Source organism: Gossypium raimondii, chromosome 6 (assembly GCF_025698545.1).
Source record: "Gossypium raimondii isolate GPD5lz chromosome 6, ASM2569854v1, whole genome shotgun sequence".
Lineage (NCBI taxonomy): Eukaryota > Viridiplantae > Streptophyta > Magnoliopsida > Malvales > Malvaceae > Gossypium > Gossypium raimondii.
In genome coordinates, this window is record NC_068570.1 from 4,980,399 (window position 1) to 5,000,221 (window position 19,823).

Genomic DNA, 19,823 nt, shown 5'->3' on the forward strand with positions numbered 1-19,823 from the left:
CTATAATCAACTTTCAATCAAGCTTTCTTGGTGATACGAGCCAAGGTGGTGACACTCAAGGGGTTGTTTTTCCTAGTGGTCCAATCACTCGAAGCAAGGCACGACAATTAAAATCAAAGATGAATGCTTTTGTCCAAGACTTTGTTGCTACAAATTTAATTCATCATGTTCGTGACGTTGACAAATACGGGAATGCAATTCACTGGACCAATCTTGGAATAGTGCAAGCCCATAAATTGGTGGATTAATCTTTTATGTATCTTATTATTATTATTTACTTAATTCTCATTGGTTGGAACACATCACTTATGAGTTAAGTAATTTTATTGGTTAGGTTATTATTTATTTATTTTCTTAGATAATTTTAAAGAGTTTTATTAGGGTTCAATTACTCTTGTATTTTGCCTATAAATAGGCTTGCTTTCTACACATTGGGGGAGGTCGAATAAAAAGAGAGTATTTGTTTTCTTCCAAATTTGTGTGAGGCAAATTTTTTAGAGTAGAGTGATTCTTCTCTTGTTATTTAGTTTGGAGTTTGTTACTTTCGAGGGTATTTTGGAGTTACAAATATTCAAATTTCTTTCCCGTTCATCGGTGTTTCTAGAGGTTTTTCTTCTAGGGGTTTCGTAGGGAGCCGCTCAATCATTGGCGTTTTTGGTTACAAGTTAACCAAGGGTTCCATAGGGCAAATCTATCCTTTTTTTTCTTTTTTTTTATTATTTAACTAATTTTATTTATTCTCGTTTTATTCTAATTTGTGTTTCTCTTGTGTCTAGATCCGGGTTTCCGCATCACTTGGGAATATTCAACAAGGTTTAGATCAATTTTATCGTTTCGCTTACTTTTATTCATTAGAAATTAAAAGAAAGGGAAATAAATAATTTACACATTAATGTAAAAGTTTGGAAACGGGAAAAAGTTGTTTTGAATATAAAGAATTCAATTTATGTTTAGATTTGATTAAGAATATGATTTTTATATTGATTAGTTATATCCAATTTTAGTTTCAAAATTAGGTTATATTCAAAATCGAGATTTGATTAAGAATGATTGATATTCGTTTTGAGTGAAATTCAATTTATGAATCATGTGAAAGAAACAAGGACTTGGCTTATTTGGTGGGCAAATATTATGTTTCGCAATGAAGAATATGAGAAGAGAGAAAACTAGAGGGAATAAGAAAAGGAAAATAAAGAATTAAAAATTAAATTGTTCAAAAAATAAAAGCATAAGGACTAGTTTTAACAAATGAGAAGTATAGAAAAATTACATTAAAAGAAATAGAGAAAGGAAGAAAACAGATGGAGAAGAGAATGAAAAAAAAAGAGGAAAGTTCAAAGAATATAAAAAAATTAAATGGCTCAAAACGAAAAAATATAGGACCAATTGTATAATTTAACCTAAAATTTTCGTTTAAAATGATGATTTAACATGTCACGTTAGCTTACCGTTACATCGTTAACGGAAATTAACGCTCAGTGACTAAAATGTAACATTTTAAATATAAGTGACTAAAATATATCTTCAAACAAAAAAAGTGACTATTTTGATAGTTTATCTTTTTTATTATTAGTTAAGAATATTATAATAAAATACTTTGACTAGAAGAAAAGCTTTATTTGATGCTATATATATCTGAGGGTTTATTTTATTACGAGAGCTTTACTTTGATTACTTCGTCTTCAGGATAAACTTAGTTAAATTGAAAATTAAAATGGGAAATCCAACTTTGTTATACCAAATTCTTTAAAATGGGACATTCCTTTAGTAAAAGATTTATGTTGGAAATTTATGGCCCAAACTTTGGGAGTCTTATAGCCAGGCTAAGTCGGTATATTCATGGATTGCATCTAGATCTATTCGTGGGTCAGGTTACTCAATTAGGTTCAAAAGCTCGTCCGAAATTTAGAGGTGTTTAGGTAAAAATATTAGGCCTGGAAAATAGGTTTAGACAAAAAAATCAAGCCCATTTAAATATGGGTCGGGTTCAGGCTTGAACATTCAAGGACCGACCTGACCCGTTTTTAAGTTTATAATATTTTATATTTTGTTATTTTTATATATTATGTTATTTAGAATACACTAAAAAAATAAACATATACAAAATATATAATACTACTCTAAAGTAAACATTAAAATAATGTTAAGATGATTATATAAAAAATATCAATAAATAAAAAAAATGTATAAAATTAGTAAATATTAAAATAAAATAATATAAATATTTTAAAAAATTAAAAAATAATATGGGCGGACCTAAAATAGGCTTGAGTTAGTCTTTTGCATATGGGTTTGGCCGAAATTTTAAGTTCATATTTTAGACTAGGTCAATCTTAGACAAACATAAAATATTTTAATATAATACTTAGGCCTAACCCAAACCCGGTCCATGAACACCTTTAATTGCATCTAAAGGTTGTTTATAAGATGGGCCAAGTTATATATATATATATATATATATATATATATATATATATATATGATATTAATACATTATATATTTGCTTAAATTTGATTCGATATTACTTAAACTTGTCCATATTTATAAATGATTAATCTAATATTATTTTAGTTCTAACTCATTATTTTTAACACTTTTAAAAAATTATATTGTTTTAATTTAATGTTTATTAACTTTATATGTTATTCTTTTATTATAATTTAATATTTTTTATTTTTATATTTCAGTATTGTGTATTTACTTTTTATATAAATTACGCCATTTTTAAAATATATATTACAAATACCCAAATATAAATATATACTACAAAGTAGGCCAAAACATTAATTTTAATGTTTTAACTTTATTTGTAAACCAACAAATTTTATAAAACTAAACTTCTCTAATAAATTGTACACGTTTTTAAATATATTTAATGTACCTTAATTTATGGATACAATTAATTATGGCGTGGCGGGATGATACAAACTAGTATATATATTAGTTTGTATACTTGTGCGATGCACGGATCAATTGTATGCATTAAATAAAATACATTTAATTATTTTTACGAATCTATTTGATTTTTATATTTCACTAATAATTTGATTGTGAAATTAAATCATGCTGTTGTGTGGCGTGTAATAAGTGACATATATTTTAGAATATGCTTAAAATTAATTGTTATTAAAATTATTTTAAATTATATTTTTATTGTATGTAATAAAAAATAAAATAAGATTACTTGTTTTTCCATTTCTTGCGGAATGAATTGGATAAAAATAAATATTATATTTATATTTGCTTAAAATTGGTCCCTCTACTTTTACAACTTATTTCATTAACTCTGTTAAAAAATTAAGTATAATCACAAATGTAGCCCTTCAATTTTTACAACTTTTGTCAATTTGACCCTACTCTTTTTATTTTTACTTTCATTATTAAAAATTATAGGAAATTAAAAAACACTAAAACTTAATATTAATCACCATTAGATTAGAATTCATTAACTATTTAATTAATTATGAGTTTATTCTTGCAGGATTAAAACACTAATTTTCTCGATAATAAACTTTAGAAAAACCCTCTTTTCTAACTCTTTTTACTTCTTTCATATTCCCTCAACTCTCATGGTTTCCCCTAATAAACAAAACTAACATCTCCTTTTTTTTTAAAACGATATATATCATGAAAGAAGGAAGGAAAGAAAGTCTTCATGTCTTTTTTTTTGCATGGTTTCCTTTGATTTTCCAGATATTCACAACCTTCTTTGGTGCGAGAGTCTTGATTCTTAAAATTATTTAATATACACGATATTTATTGTCGCTAGATAAGAATTACAATTTAAAATCTTTAGTAGTAACGATTAATAGTAAATTTTATTTATTTTTTCTATTTTAATTAGTTGACACGTATCACATATGAGAAAATTTTATAACTTTTTAAAATTTCAATAATTAAAGAAGAAATAAAAAGAGTAGAGATCAAACTGACAAAAGCTATAAAAGTTAAGGAGATAATTTTGTAACATAGTTAATGGAATAAGTTAACCGATCAACTAAAAATGAACAAATCGAAACATAAAGAGATTAATTTTGAGCAAATAAAAGTGGAGGGACTAAACCAACAGAAATAGATAAATACAAGGACTATTCTTAGAATTTAACAAAAAATAAAAGTAAATTCCATTCAAGTCAAGTCCATGAGTTGTGGCTTGAAGTGAGGAATTTTGACATGAAAAAAGTTTAATTCCTTTAACCAACCATGAAAATTGTTTTGACATGAACTTGACTTTTATCACAAATAAGGTTTAAAAATTGAAGGATGTCAAAATCATACTGGTATAGAAGAAAGAAGCAACACAATTAGGAGGATGTGACTCGAGTTTTTAATAGAATCTATTTTAAACTAGATTGAAGTTTGATTCGAAATTAGTAAACTTGAGAAGTTGGAATTATTATTGAGATTATGGGTCGTGGCGAAGCTCTCTCTATGGCATAAAGTAACAATCATCATGCTCGAGTATTTTTAATTTTGCCAATTGAGTACCAATTTGTGGGGTGTACCTCGCATTTATCGAACAGTTTGCAGGTACTTACTAAAGTTAGCCGGCGACGTCACAACGAGAAACTTCCTGATGTTGCAATGACAAACAATGTCGTGACGACACACAGGGGTGAAGACAGAAATTTTTTTTAGGGTGCCAAAATTAAATTTTAATTTTTACAATAGTAAAAATGCAATTTCAACATTTAAATAACCTATGTCTTTATAATTTTTAAATAATTAAATCAAATTTTTATCATTTTTAGGGGGCCAAAGTGTAATTTTATCTTTACTAATTTAAAAGTTTTTAAAAAATTGGACTGGGGCCCTTGCTAGCTAGAGGTGTCCATGGGCCGGGTGGCCCGACCCAGCCTGACGGCCCGCCCGAAATATGGGAGGGTTCGAGTAAAAATATAGGCCCGAAATATGGGTTTGGGCAAAAAAAACTAGGCCCGTTTAAAAAACGGGTCGGGCCTCGAGCACCACTTTTTTGGCCCGGTCTCGGCTCTGCCCGAATATATAATAAATAAATATTTTTTATTTTAAAATATTTTAAAATATTTTTAAAATAATTTTTTTATTTTTTATTTTTAAAATAATTTTTTGGTATTTATTAAAAAATAGGTCGGGCTGGGCCGGGCTCGGGCTTAGAATTTTTTTTTCGGGCCGGGCCTGGACAAAATTTTTAGGCTTGGCCCGGACCTAGGAAGCGGGCCGAATTTTTTTTTGGGCCCGACCCATGGACACCTCTATTGCCAGCCCCTTTAGTTACACTGTTGACGACATGAATGAAAACGTTATGATGTGATAACATGCTTTCCACAAACACCGAGATTCATTTACAAATTTTTGGAAAATAAATTTAAAACCCAAACCCGACACATATTTTAAACGGACCTATTTATTGGATTTAACTCAAACTCTCTTAAAACTTCGGATGGAAATTCGAATTCATCATAGGATATCGCAAATTGGTAAGTGGACAAAGTGTTTAAATTGCAAAGAAATTGCAAATGAATTCGTTGAAGGTAGGCGGGACTTTTGGGATGTAACACAGAAAATATAATAGGCTATAATAAGTCTGACAAAGTCTTTAAACATTCATTTTGCTCAAAGCTACTCATTGCTAGCTTATGCTATTTTTATTATGTTAAACGAAGTCTCGTTTCTATTAAAATTATTTTCATTCATTTCACGATTATAAATAAATAATCAATCTCCACATATCTCAAATTCCTTCTAGAACAAATTTTGGGTATTTTACTATTACGTTTAGTGATTAAAATAACAAATAATTTTGGGAAAAAATTATTTTTTTATTGCAGAGATTGTTTTATTTTTTTAACTTTTTGTATTATTTATTTAATATTAATTTAATATTAAAAGGTGGATTTCCAACATTTTTATATTTTTTCTGTCAGTAAAAAGCAAATCCGTTAATTAGTAATGAAAGAAACAGCGACGACAACTCTTGTCATTTCACATGATGGTGGCCCCACGTGGCTCTAATAATTTGTCGTAAAAGAAAAATGGAACTTTAAAACCCACCGTTAACGTAATAACTTTTTCAACAATAAAATAATATAAATTTCTTTTCTTATTTATATATATTTATATTTTAGTAAATCTAAAAAAATAAATATATAAGACGGAAATTATGAGTTTTTGATTGGAATCAAACAGTAATATATAATAAAAAATTATTTTTTACAGATTAATATATAAAATTAATTTAAACTTAAAATAAATTTAAAATCATAGTAGCATTTGTTAAAATTTCAACTTGAAAATCATAAACTTCAAAGCATAATTTTTTATAAATATATGTTATACATAATATTTGAGAAAGTTGGAAAAAATATTAGGTCAAAATAAGTTTTGATAGGAAAAAGTATAATGACGTTTTTGCCTTTCAATTTTATAAAATATCATTTTAATTTTCCATTTAATTTTTCGACTCTTTTAACTTTTGAACTTGTATTTTTTATTAAATCACTCAAAATAGATGGAAAAATCAATATTTGTTAACTTTGTTGATGTGGCATTCATGTGGATGATATAATTTTAAAATTTAATTGAATGTTGACGTGTTATCCACGTATATCACATCAAGAAAGTTAAAAAAGTTAACTTTTAATCTATTCGGAGTGATTTGACTAAAACACAAGTTTAAAAGTTTAAAAAATTAAAAATAAATGGAAAGTTAAAATAATTTTTATGAAATTGAAGAGCTAAATAAATCATTATACAAAAAATTAAACTCTTATAAAATATGAGATAAATTTAAGCTTTCAAACCCGAGTCCAATCAAACTATTTTTAATATTGTAATATATTTTATAATTTATATAACTTAATTTGTTTTATAAAATAAAAATGATTTGAAATTATTATTTACAAAAATCAGACAAAATTTGGAAATCAAATTAAATCATAAACAATAAATAAAGTGTCAGAAAAATTGGGAATTTTTTGCAAAAACTGTGGTGATGGATGAAAAGAAAAATCAACAGGATTCGGGTTAAAATCCAAGGAGAAAACAAGTCGGGCCATGTACAGTGTTTGATTGAAGACAGGTGGCGTGACTGGCGTGCACGTGAGTTCCACGGAGGGGGCCAAAGCACGACGGAAAGTTCAATGTTGAAAACCTTAATAAATACTAATGCGGCAAGTTTCCCTTTGTTTAATGCCTAATTTTTGTTTTCCCTCATTCTTTTTGACGGTCCAACGCGCGTAACAGTCTTACGATTTTCCATTCATCCAATCCAGTCACCCTTTATGAAATGAACTTTGACAAGCCTAACACAACTATAAAAGCTTTGAATCTTCTTCTTCGTTTCAAATATTGAATATCTCAGTTTCTTTTTTACATTATCTACAGCTCCGCCTCTCTCTCCCCTCTCGGCCATGAAGCCGCAACGTAGTCCCAAGAAGATCTCCCTTAATTGGATCCCATTCATCTGTCTCTCCTTCTTCACTCTTGGGATTCTCTTCAGTAACAGGTCTCCCCCTCTCTCTCTATATATATAAATTTTTTTGGTTTTTCAAATTTCATTTCATTTCTTGTGTTTTTCTTTTCTTTGGATAGATTGATGAACTGGGTCAGTGTTTGTTTTTCCTCTCTAATTGTTGGGATGGAGTTTTTCTCTTCTTCTTTTTTGATTTATTTCTAGCCATTGGATTTTGGTTACAGGTTGTGGGTACCACCTGAATCCAACGGTCAACTTTTATCACAACGCCGACGTGAGCAGGAGTTGCAGATTGTCTCCGGTGATTGCGATACTAAGAAAGTATGTGTTCTTTTTCTTTTGGTTCTTGTTTACTTTTACTTTTTTGAAAACGAAATTTGTATTTCTAAAAGGAAGGTTTTTTACCATGTTTACACAGACGCCTGGACAAGATAATGATGTAATGGGTGAAGTTTTGAAAACCCATGAAGCAATTCAGTGAGTACAGAATTGGGTTCTTGTTATTTCAGTTAAGATTAACCTGTGTTTTTACTTTTTAGCTAATTTGTTTGTAAAAAATTATGATCTTTCATGAGGCCTTACAGATCTCTAGACAAGTCGGTTGCAATGCTAGAGATGCAGTTAGCTGCCTCTCGTAGTTCTCAGGAAATGGACAATGGGGAGGCATCTAAAGTTGTTTCAACCTTGACTCGTGATGGTCCACCTAGGAAGAAGGTGTTCATGGTCATTGGAATCAATACTGCTTTTAGTAGTAGGCGACGGCGCGATTCTGTCCGGGAGACTTGGATGCCACAAGGTTCCATATTTTTCCATAACCTTTTGAGGTTTTAATATCAATTAGTTTGCTAGTATTTAATGAATTCGTATGTTAATGTTTGAGTAGGGGAAAAGCTTATTCAATTGGAGCGTGAGAAGGGGATCGTCATTCGTTTCATGATCGGCCATAGGTAAACCATTTCACGCAAGAGAAAGCTTGGTAAAAGTGACATGGAGGCCATTGTACTTAGAAGTCGGATTGTATTTTGACACTTATACTCAAAAAATGGGTAAATTAGTCCCTATACATTAAATCAAAGAGTAAATTGGTCATTGGTTAAAAATTTCCTCTAACTTTCCTGCTAAAAACTGGTCCCTTGTACCTTAGCATGAGGTCACCTGGCATGCCAGTTGTCATTTTTTGGTTATTCTATTAGTCACTCTGGTTTTTAATAGAACAAAAGATGAAATTTGTAACAGAAAATACCAGTTTTTTCTTTGATCTAAATATAGGGACTAATTTGCCATTTTTGAGTAGAGAGGGCAAAATGCATTCTAACTCCTAGTACAGGGACCTCCATGGTACTTTTTCCGATAAAACTTTAGTTCGAACTGAAATTTGTTTAACCAAAGAAATGGCAATGTTAAGCAAATGACATTTGTTACACTGTGATCAGCATGGGATAAATATAAAGTACATATTTGAACTAACATAAGTTGTATATACGTTGTTTGATCCAGTGCAACATCCAACAGCATTTTAGATCGAGCTATTGATTCGGAGGAGGCTCAGCATAAGGATTTTTTTAGACTGGTTAGAAAGCACCCCTATAATTTTTGGATATTCTTGCGAGATATTCAAGCATTTCTTACTGATATCTAGTTTCAATCTTAAAATGCAGGAGCATGTTGAAGGATATCACGAGTTATCAGCAAAAACAAAAATTTTCTTTTCTACTGCAGTTGCAAAATGGGATGCTGAGTTCTATGTCAAGGTGGATGATGATGTCCATGTTAATCTTGGTTGGTTTTCCATCTCTTTTCTTTATCTTAAACATTTTATCACACCATCATAATAATAAAGAAAAAATTCGGTTGTTTTGTATGATGAATTTCTTATGCTTATTTTCTCATAGGTATGCTAGCTACTACCCTTGGCCGTCACCGTTCCAAGCCCCGAGTCTATATAGGGTGCATGAAATCTGGACCAGTTCTTTCTAGCAAGTAATTTTCCCCATGACCTTTTTATTGTTCATAATATTACTTTTTCAATTTGCTTTGCTCCCTCCTGCAAATTTGTTATATAACTTCTGTTCCTTTCCTTTATGTTCATTAGGAATGTTAAGTACCATGAACCAGAGTACTGGAAATTTGGAGAAGAGGGTAACAAATACTTCCGGCATGCAACTGGTCAGATATATGCAATTTCAAAGGAGCTAGCAACATACATCTCCATAAACCAGTAAGATCTTTGATTTTTGTCTTGGACTAGCCTGTTCTTTGTTTATATTTACTTTGCCAATTGAGGGTTCTGATTTAATTTTCATAGTCCTTTTATTTGTGCCCATTTGGCAATGCCTGGCAATCATCCCCTTGACTTAAGTTTTCTCTCTGTCTTCAATTTTTCTTTCAGTTTATTTAATTAGCCCTTGTTTATCACTTTAAGCATAGAGTTAATCTTTTGTAATCTTGCATAAGTCCATTAAAATTCCCAAGCTTATTAAAATGCTGGTCAAATTTATATCCTTTACTCTTCCGGTTTCTGTCCCTGATAATAATCTTTTAAAAGAGGTATCGCTAATATGCCGAGTGATTCTGAATGATTGCAGGCCTATATTGCATAAGTATGCTAATGAAGATGTGTCCCTCGGGGCATGGTTTATTGGCCTTGAGGTTGAGCACATAGATGATAGGAATATGTGCTGTGGGACTCCTCCAGGTAATGCTTTAAATCTTGTGTCAAACTACATATCTACATGCCAAAAACTCTTACCTCAATCCTAAATCTCAATTAATGCTTAATACGATAATTTCATTTGGATTTAGTCAAAGCTTAACGCTCTTTGCTATTTCGGTCTTCTTCCTGTTTTAACTCTTTGTTTGTTTCCTGTTCCACAGATTGTGAGTGGAAGGCACAAGCAGGTAATGTCTGTGTTGCATCTTTCGACTGGAGCTGCAGTGGAATCTGCAAATCTGTTGAGAAGCTCAAAACCGTTCACAAAAGGTGTGGTGAAGGAGATGATGCGGTTTGGAACACTTTACTCTAAATTAGTTCGGATACTAAGCTTTTCTTGTTGTAAACAAGATCAAACATTCGTGGTTTGATGATCGAGAAAGCAGATTTCGTCCAGCGAAGTAGGAGAAAAACATTGCATCTGGTTTCAATACATATCTGCAAACCCATCTCCAACAACATTTGCAGGAAATCGTATTGGAAAGAAATGGAGATTAAAGATAGAAATCACTTTTTTTAATCAGAAAAGCATATTATGATAGTAGCATTTCAACGTATATTCCCATTCTTTTCATTTTTGGGTTTGATAGGAGAGATGATTGTATTTATACTTTAGAATTATTAAGGTAATGTTGTAATTTTAAGAGGTGCAAAAATGGTGGTCCAAACTCCAAAAGGAAAACCCTAATGTATGTGGTTATATTTATAGAGAAAGGTTTGTAAAATAGGCTGCAAGTGATATGCTGATCTTGCAATGTTACACGCTTGTTATTTATATGGAAGGCAGACAGTTGAGAACTTTACATCATTGTATCAATAATTTTTTTTCTAATTGTATGTGCCATTTTTGTGTGTGTGTTTAGTCCCATATAGGGTTTTTTCTAGGAGTTAAATTATATTTGGTCTTTTCTGTTAAAAATATAGATAAATTAGTTTTATTATTGAAAACTGGTGTAGTTAATGGAATAACTAAATAGAGACGTACCACGCATATGTTATGCTGATGTATAAGGACTAAATTTTAACAGAAAAATTGATTTTTTTATCTAATATACAGAGATTAATTTGTTCATTTTTTGAGTAAAGAGAGTAAATGATAATCTAAACCTTACTACATGATTTTCGTATTTTTATCTCATTTTCAGTAAAAAGAGAAAAATTACAATTGAGAGCATCAAGAATACATCGTACCTAATCATTCGAGATAATCCAAGTTTAATATTTAGAGCCTAAGTTATAAGTGCATTCAAATAATGTACTGTCCAAAAAAAAATTGTTCTCTTTTTTTCTCCAAACCGTTTGTTTTTTTTTTGTCTAGTGGTAGGGCCAACCTCCAGTCGGGTGGCAGCTGCCTTTTTGTCCTTCCCACCAACGTCTCTCTCTCTCTTTGCAAGTTGTGATGGACAAATGATGGTGACTATCATCATTAGAATTTCATTGGCCACCAACAATTTCTCTTGAAAAGTGGGTGGTGCTTTATCGACTTCTTAATTTAATTTTGTTTTGAAAGTATTTTAGAATAATAAATTATTTCACGAGTTGGTTTGGTCCCATTGTTGACACCATTTTTTTGATAAAACGATGTCGACTTGGATTTTGAAAATAAAACGAAAATGGGAGTCACCACCAATCTTTTTTGATGAGGTGTGATCGGGTCACCTCGTAAAACGATTGTTTTTAATAAACAGTTTAGATTTATCAAAACAATGCTTTTGGTCTGCGAAATTCAAAGAAACAGGTTCGGGAGTCGGTTGCGTACGAGGAAGGATTAGCACCCTTGTAACGGCCAAAAATTGGTACCTAGTTAATTAATTAGTGTCTTAATGTCGAAGATTGAAAACTTTGAAGAGTTTTAAAAAATACGATCCTTAAAAAAAATTTGAATAACATGGATTGAAATTTAAGATTCTCTTGTTCTGAAGGAATATCACACCCAGCATGTTAGGATACGATATTTTAAACCCTCGAAACCAAGGTCACCTTATGGTTTCAGAAACCTATACTTTGAAGTTTTAAGAGGATATTTGGCTATTTGGTTGAATGAGAAATCGAAACCCAGCACGTTAGGGCACGTTTTCTCGAATTTCCAAACACAAAATAGTCTTATTTAGAAATTCTTTTTTGAAACTTTAAAGGATATTTTGCTATTTAGGTTTAACGAGAAAATCGAAACCCCGTAAGTTAGAGTACGATTTCTCGGATCTCCAAAACGCGAAATATTGCCTTAATTAAAAATTTCTTCTTTTTTTAAAAAGAATTTTAACGAATACGATACCTAAACGATGTATATTTTGTTTATTTAGGGGTAACATAAAACGGTTTATTATGGGTATATAAAACACATTAAGTGCCACTTTTGAAATGATGGAATGATCGGATGCTAATATAGAACATGGAATGATAATTTATGAATAAAATGTTACATTAATGAATGACAAATATACAAAAATACGAATGAACAAATTATAGCACCCACGATAATAAGCACACAACATATAATTTTAATACCAACATTAGTAATCAAAGGAAAACAAAAGATAATGTATGAAACAATTTAAAGTGAATAATAATTTAAAATAAACGATTTATAAGAACAATAGATAATAAAAGTTCCAAATAATCAATATATAAGAAAATTGACAATTTGAAAGACATATTCATATATATGTATAATAGTTTACAATAAACAAAAATTTGAAATAAATAATATGTAAAACAATTTAAAATAAATAATATATAAAACTTAAAATTAATGATGATAAAAGGGATTTTATTTTTTAAAATAAATAAATAAATTAATTAATTAATTAAATGGGCCTAGGACGAAATCGAATTTGGATGAAAAAACTTAGGTCAAAATTGCAAATAAAATAAAGGTTACCAGGGACCAAAATAGAGCGCGTTGAAAGTTCCAAGGAGCAGATGAGCAAATATCACAGGCCCCTTGTAATAGCCTGAATTTTTAGTGGTGTCGGAATGGTGATTCGAGATCACTAAATCTGACAAACGAGTAGAAAATATTATAAATTTAGTAAGTATAAGTTAAATGTGAAGTTAGGAAAATTTTTGAAATAGTGAATAGTGTACTAGGAATAAATATTAAAATAATTAAAATAAAAAAAACGAGGTATCGAGACCTCAAAGATTTTAAACCGAGCCATAAATATTTTTAGAAATATTTATAGAGTGTCATTGAGTTGGTATTAAAGTTTCAGTTAGAAAATTTTAACGTTTGGATAGTTAATTAACTAAAAGGACTAAATTGGGAATAGTGTAAAATTTGTTAAATTGTGATTAAATAGCTTAAGTGACTAAAGTGGAGGGATTTAAAGGCTATTAGGCCCAAATTATATGGGCTGGACGGTTGGGTAAGAAAAATCAGCAGAATGTAAGGAGAAACAGGGCAAAATTGGAAACTTAACAAATTAAACATTTAAAACAAAGACAAAAGTGAAAAATCTAGAGATCTCTTCACAATTTATCAGCAAAAACGCCATAGGAGGTCTGGAATAAGCTGGTTTTTCATATTTTTGAATCATGTAAGTTTAATTCTTGATTATTTCTTCTAATTTTGTGATTTTGATACTTTTACAATTAGGTCCAACTAATTATTTCATTAGTTTTTGATTCCATGGCTGATTTTGAAAGTTACCATTGATTAGTGTTGGATTTTTATGATGAATAAACATGAAATTGAAGCTTTAATTTTGTTATATGATGATTTTATTAAGTAATTTTGATAGAAATTGATTTTAGGGACCTAATTGTGAAAAGTTGGGAATTAAGATTTGGTGTTGCGGTTTTGAGTATGAAAGGCTATGTAGTAGTCTAAAATAGTTGGAAAAGGTGTTAATTGAGAAAAATTAGATCAATTGAGGGGTTAATTGAGTAGGGATCAAATTGTAAAACTGTAAAGTTTGGGGTAAAAGTGTAACTTCGAAAATTAAAGGGCATAAATTGTGAAATGAATTAGAATTGAATTAAATGCTGATGAATGAATAAATTTGCATTTTAGATCGAGAACTCAAACAAGTCGAGGAAAAGAAAAAGTAGCCGATTAGTCCCGAACTTTTACAAATTCGCAAATCGATCCGTAAGTTCATATGGCTGAAATTTAATGATTAAATGTTAATTTCATGAATTATACAATGTATGGTGAAATGTATTTATTGTTGAAATGAGAATAAAATAAAATGTGAAAATCGAATAAATGATCAAATTAAGTGGAACGTCGGATTTGAGTACTTCGATCAAGTGACAAAGTGATAAGTGGTAGTTTTAGCTACACTTATCTGATCAAGAAACAAAGTGATAAGTGGTTACACTTATCCGATCAAGAAACAAAGTGATAAGTGGCTACACTTATCGATCAAGTGATAAAGTGATAAGTGGTAGCTTCACTACACTTATCTCGATCAATGGTAAAGTGATAAGTGGTAGCCTAGCTACACTTATCTGATCAAGGACAAGTGATAAGAGGTCATATGGCAAAGTGAAAGTGAAGTACTCAAATTTTCCGTAACCGTTCCTTAATTTTGATCAAGGATGGTAAGTGACAAATGGGCCCAAAGGAATTATGGTAAAAGAATAAGTAGTAGTGAGTTTATACCAAGGAACTCACCAAAGATTGTGGTTGACAGGTAAATTTAGTAATGGTGTATATTGTATAAGTGTACAAGTGTTTGGTAAGATTTATGTTTTATGCCTATGAACTTACTAAGCTTTTCTATAAGCTTAGATGTGTGTGTTTATTGTTTTGTAGATTAACGTATTTATACATTCGGAGGATCGGATCTACATCAAGAATCACACTACCCGGATATACTCCGTAGTTTATGTTAAGCAACTTTTGGATTTATATGGCATGTATAGGGAATTGAAGTAAAAAGTAAATTTGAATGTTATGGTTATGTTAGATATCGAAATATATACATGTTTTAGTTTGAAATGGTTGATTGGTTGAACTTCATTAGTATTTAAATGAAGTAGATGAAATCTGGAATTGGTTGTGATTTGAAATTTGCAGGAAGGTTAGACAATTATAAAGGGTTATATTGAATTTTTTTAAAATTGCAATGGAGCAGTTCTTGGACAGCAGCATTGATGTAACTTTTAAAAATCACCAAAAATAGTGGAAATAGAATTAGAAGTTGAGTGAGATATGAAATTAAAGCTGAAAGAGTCTACTTTCATAGGAAAGAAGTGGAGTAAGCAAAAGAATTATATACTTTTAGATATTTGAATTTTAGTGAAACAGGGCAAGAATGTTTTGAAGTCCCCTGTTCTGACTTTAGAAATTCATTAAAAATTGTACAGAAGGAATTTTGAGTTATAATTTATATGTATAGACTCCTTAATGAGTCTATTTTCAGTAGAAATAAGTTTAATCACCATATGAAGCCTTTAATAAGAGATAATTAAATTTTAGTGATGAGTGGTTAGGATAGTCGATTAGTGAAATAGGGAGACTTCAACTAATAAACTGTACTAATTGGCTAAAGAAAAAATTCTGAAAAATTTATGGTGAATAGATATATGAGTCTAGTTTTATGTAAAATTTACGGATCTAAATTTCGAGTTTCGTAGCTTGAATTATAATTATTTTAGTGACTGCTGTACAGGAGGACAGCTTTATTATGAATGATGAAATTAAATTTGAAAGTAAATTTTTATGCCCCGAACTTTTAAGTTAAGTCAAGTAACGCCTCATGCTCGACTCGCCATGGTCTCGGTAAGGGTGTTACATTTTAGTGGTATCAGAGCCCGGTTTAGCCGGTCCTCGGAATATGTGTGAAGTGTAAAGTGTTTAGAAATACATGCCATATAAATCTGTGATAGTGTGATGTGTATGATCCGATCTAATCTTTGTTATTTTTATAGATACTCCGATTATAAAGATGTCAAATTTACTGAACGCATCTTGATCAAGAAGAAGTTAATAAGAGAGCACGAATTCGAACAAAGAGCAAGCGGTGATGTTCGATTTCCCAAATGCGAGAGCATGAATTAAAGAATATGATTTATGGGATTATGAATCGGTGGTATACTGAAATGAGGCAAGAAAGAAATCAGGCTGAACCACCTCCTCCCCCTATTGCTCCATCGATGGTACCCCCGGTTGCTCCTCCACCTCCTACAACGACTGAATCTAGTAAGCGTTCTCCATTGGAAAGGCTTAGAAAACTTGGAGCCGAAGAATTTTGGGGAAGGACTGATGATGATCCCGTCAAAGCTGAATATTGGTTACAGAGTTTGATAAGAATTTTTAAAGAAATGGCTTGCTCACCAGATGACTATTTGAGATGTGCTGTGTCTCTGTTGAAAGAAGAAGCTTATAGTTGGTGGGAGACGATCGAGGCTGTGGTTCCGGCAGAGAAAATTTCTTGGGAATTTTTCCAAAATGAATTTAAGAAGAAATATGTGGGCAGACGGTATTTGGATAAAAAGAAAATGGAATTTCTCGACCTACGACAGGGAAATAAATCAGTAGCTGAATATGAAAGAGAATTTGTCTACCTCAGCAAATATGCCCGAGACATTGTACCCATCAAGAAGAAATGTGTATCCGGTTTGAAGAAGGGTTAAATGATGAAATTAGAATGATGATTGGGGTAATGAAATACGAGAGTTTGTTGTTTCACGACCGTGCTCAAAAGCTTGAAGAAGTATACAATGAAAAATGCAATGGATCGAAAAAGTAAAGAGCCATTCAAAGAGGTGCTTCTAAGTCATTTTCGATTTTCCGGTGAAGAAATCTAGAGAAGAAATTAATCAAACTACATCAGTGTCTGGGAGATCGGGAAGAGATAGACCAAGACAATCTGATTTCAGGGTATTCGATAGACCTGTAGCAAGTGTGAGCAGTGTTCAGAATGCTTCACGACCTAAGTGTCAATATTGTGGAAGATATCATTTCGGAGAATGCAGGACTAAGATGGGGGCTTGTTATAAATGTGGGGCTACTGATCATCTTATTCGAGATTGTCCCCGGCTGCAAAAAGATGAAGTGGAACAGAAAGAGATACAGAGAACCATTCCTCAAAGAAGTAGACGTTCGGCCGAGAAGAAGGTTACTGAGGACTACCCGTTCGGGTACGAGGGAATCAGTTGGTCGATCAGAGAATAGAGCACCAGCACGTACCTACGCCATTCGAGCAAGGGAAGAAGCTACGGCTCCTGATGTAATTGCTGGTACTTTCTATCTTTATGATGTTATTGTTTATGCATTGATAGACCCGGATCTACTCATTCATATATTTGCACTATGTTAGCATCCGAAAAGAATTTATCTGTTGAGTCCACTGAATTTGATATACAAGTTACAAATCCATTAGGTCATAGTGTGATGGTTAATTTAATATGTCGTAATTGTCCACTGAAAGTGAAAGGCTATGAATTCCCCGCTGATTTGATGTTGTTACCCTTTCGGGAATTTGACATTATTCTGGGGATGGACTGGTTAATGAGGCACGATGCGGTGGTGAATTGTCGTGATAAGCAAATCAGTTTGAAATGTCAAACAGGAGATGTAATCTCAGTTGGGTCAGAAAATATGGGCGATACAATCAGAATTATTTCAGCTCTCTCTGCTCAGAGATTATTACGCAAAGGCAATGAAGCATTCTTGGCCTATATCCTTGATACTTGGGGTTCTGATTTAAAGCTCGAACAAGTGCCAGTGGTGAATGAATTTCCTGATGTGTTCCCTGAAGAGTTACCCGGTCTACCACCTGATAGAGAAGTTGAATTTGTAATTGATATAATTCCCAGAACAACTCCTATATCAATGACACCGTACAGAATGGCTCCAGCGGAATTAAAAGAGTTGAAGGCGCAGTTGCAGGAGTTATTAGATAAAGGGTTCATCAGACCGAGTATGTCGCCCTGGGGTGCACCTGTCTCGTTTGTGAAAAAGAAGGACGGTTCTTTAAGACTGTGTATAGATTACAGGCAGTTGAATAAGGTAACGTAAAGAATAAATATCCTTTGCCTCGTATTGATGATCTGCTTGATCGCTTGAAAGGTGCCGCGCAGATTTTCCAAGATAGACCTTCGATCCGGTATTATCGCTTGAAAGTTAAAGAGTGTGATGTCAAAGCGCCTTCCGAACTCGATATGGTCATTATGAATTTTGGTGGTGCCATTTGGTTTAACCAATGCTCCTGCCGCTTTTATGGATTTGATGAATAGAATTTTTCATCATATTTGGATAGATTTGTGGTTGTGTTCATTGACGATGTATTGATTTATTCAAAGACGAGTCCGAACATGCACAACATCTAAGGATTGTATTACGACTTTATGGGAGAAATAGTTATATGCGAAATTCAAGAAATGTGAATTTTGGCTTCGTGAAGTTGCGTTTTGGGTCATATAGTATCGGTGATGGAATAAGAGTGGATCCAAGTAAGATAGCGGCAGTGGTAAATTGAAAGTTCCAAAGAATGTTCTTGAAGTACGAGCTTTCTAGGATTGGCGTGTTATTATCGCCGATTTGTCAAAGATTTCTCAATGATTACCTTACCGCTGACTCGATTACTACAAAAGAATGTTGAATTTATATGGTCGCATTTAATGTCGCAGAGTTTCGATCATTGAAAAGATGTTGACAGAGGCTCCAGTGTTGACTCAACCGAATCCAGGCGTCTGCTTGTAGTATATAGTGATGCGTCTCGAGTGGTTTGGGTTGTGTACTTATGCGGTCGGGAAAAGTGGTGGCATATGCTTCCCGACAACCGAAACCGCACGAGAAGAATTATCCTACACATGATTTGGAATTGGCGTGATCGTGTTTGCTTTGAAAATATGGAGACACTACTTATATGGTGAGAAATGTTACGTGTACCGATCATAAAAGCTTGAAGTATTTAATGACTCGAAAGAGTTAAATTTGAGATGAGACGATGGTTAGAGTTCTTTGAAAGATTATGATCTTGTCATTGACTATCACCGTGGAAAGCAAATGTCGTAGCAGATGCACTTAGTCTGAAATCATCATTATTTGCATTACGGGCATTGAGTGCTCATTTATCTATTAATGAGGATGGTTCTATACTAGCGGAATTAAAAGCTAAACTGTGTTCTTTCAACGGATTCGGAATTACAAGATGAAGACCCAAAATTGATGCTAAAACGATGATGGTTCAAAATGAGTTAAGCTCGAATACTCCATTGATGAAAATGGTATGTTATATTATCGTAATAGAATATGTGTTCCAAATAATTTAGACTTGAAAATGATATTTTATCGAGGCTCACAAGAGTATGTGTTCTATTCACCCGGGAGTACAAAATGTATTGTGATTTGAAGAAAATGTATTGGTGGCTCGGAATGAAACGAGAAATCTGTGAATATGTAGCAAGATGTTTGATTTGTCAACAGTGAAAGTCGAGCATCAAGTGCCGAAGTGGTTGTTCTGACCCATTATGATTCCAGAGTGGAAATGGGAACATGTCACGATGGATTTTGTATCTGGATTACCAAGAATCTCAAGAAGAAAGATTCGATATGGGTGATTGTTGATCGGTTAACTAAGTCGGCACATTTTATTCCAATGTAAGCATTATCGACTTGAAAAGTTAAGCGGAGTTATATGTGTCCGAGATAGTGAGGTTACATGGGTACCGATATCTATTATTTCGGATCGAGATCCGAGATT

At 32.0% G+C, this 19,823-nt stretch overlaps 1 protein-coding gene across 2 annotated transcripts; it reads left to right on the forward strand.

Annotated features, from left to right (window-relative positions):
* Positions 1-7,185: 7,185 nt before the first annotated feature.
* On the forward strand, positions 7,186-10,967 carry LOC105773820 (beta-1,3-galactosyltransferase 7). Of its 2 annotated transcripts, none has more exons than XM_012595961.2 (11): positions 7,186-7,487; positions 7,679-7,775; positions 7,873-7,931; positions 8,030-8,250; positions 8,338-8,401; positions 8,952-9,024; positions 9,113-9,233; positions 9,347-9,434; positions 9,547-9,672; positions 10,040-10,149; positions 10,329-10,967. In XM_012595961.2, the coding sequence occupies exons 1-11, from the start codon at positions 7,393-7,395 to the stop codon at positions 10,475-10,477; spliced, it is 1,203 nt and encodes a 400-aa protein (XP_012451415.1). In that variant the 5' UTR covers positions 7,186-7,392; the 3' UTR covers positions 10,478-10,967. The 2 variants fall into 2 exon arrangements, with proteins under 2 accessions (XP_012451415.1, XP_012451416.1); XM_012595962.2 differs by having other exon boundaries at positions 8,039-8,250.
* The last annotated feature ends 8,856 nt before the right edge of the window (positions 10,968-19,823 follow it).

Bases quoted from the DNA above. Each gene is read 5' to 3' on its own strand.
- LOC105773820 (XM_012595961.2), top strand. From the start codon at position 7,393: ATGAAGCCGCAACGTAGTCCCAAGAAGATCTCCCTTAATTGGATCCCA. The intron at 7,488-7,678 runs GTCTCCCCCTCT...TTTTGGTTACAG, and splicing joins GGGATTCTCTTCAGTAACAG to GTTGTGGGTACCACCTGAAT. The intron at 9,673-10,039 runs GTAAGATCTTTG...GAATGATTGCAG, and splicing joins ACATACATCTCCATAAACCA to GCCTATATTGCATAAGTATG.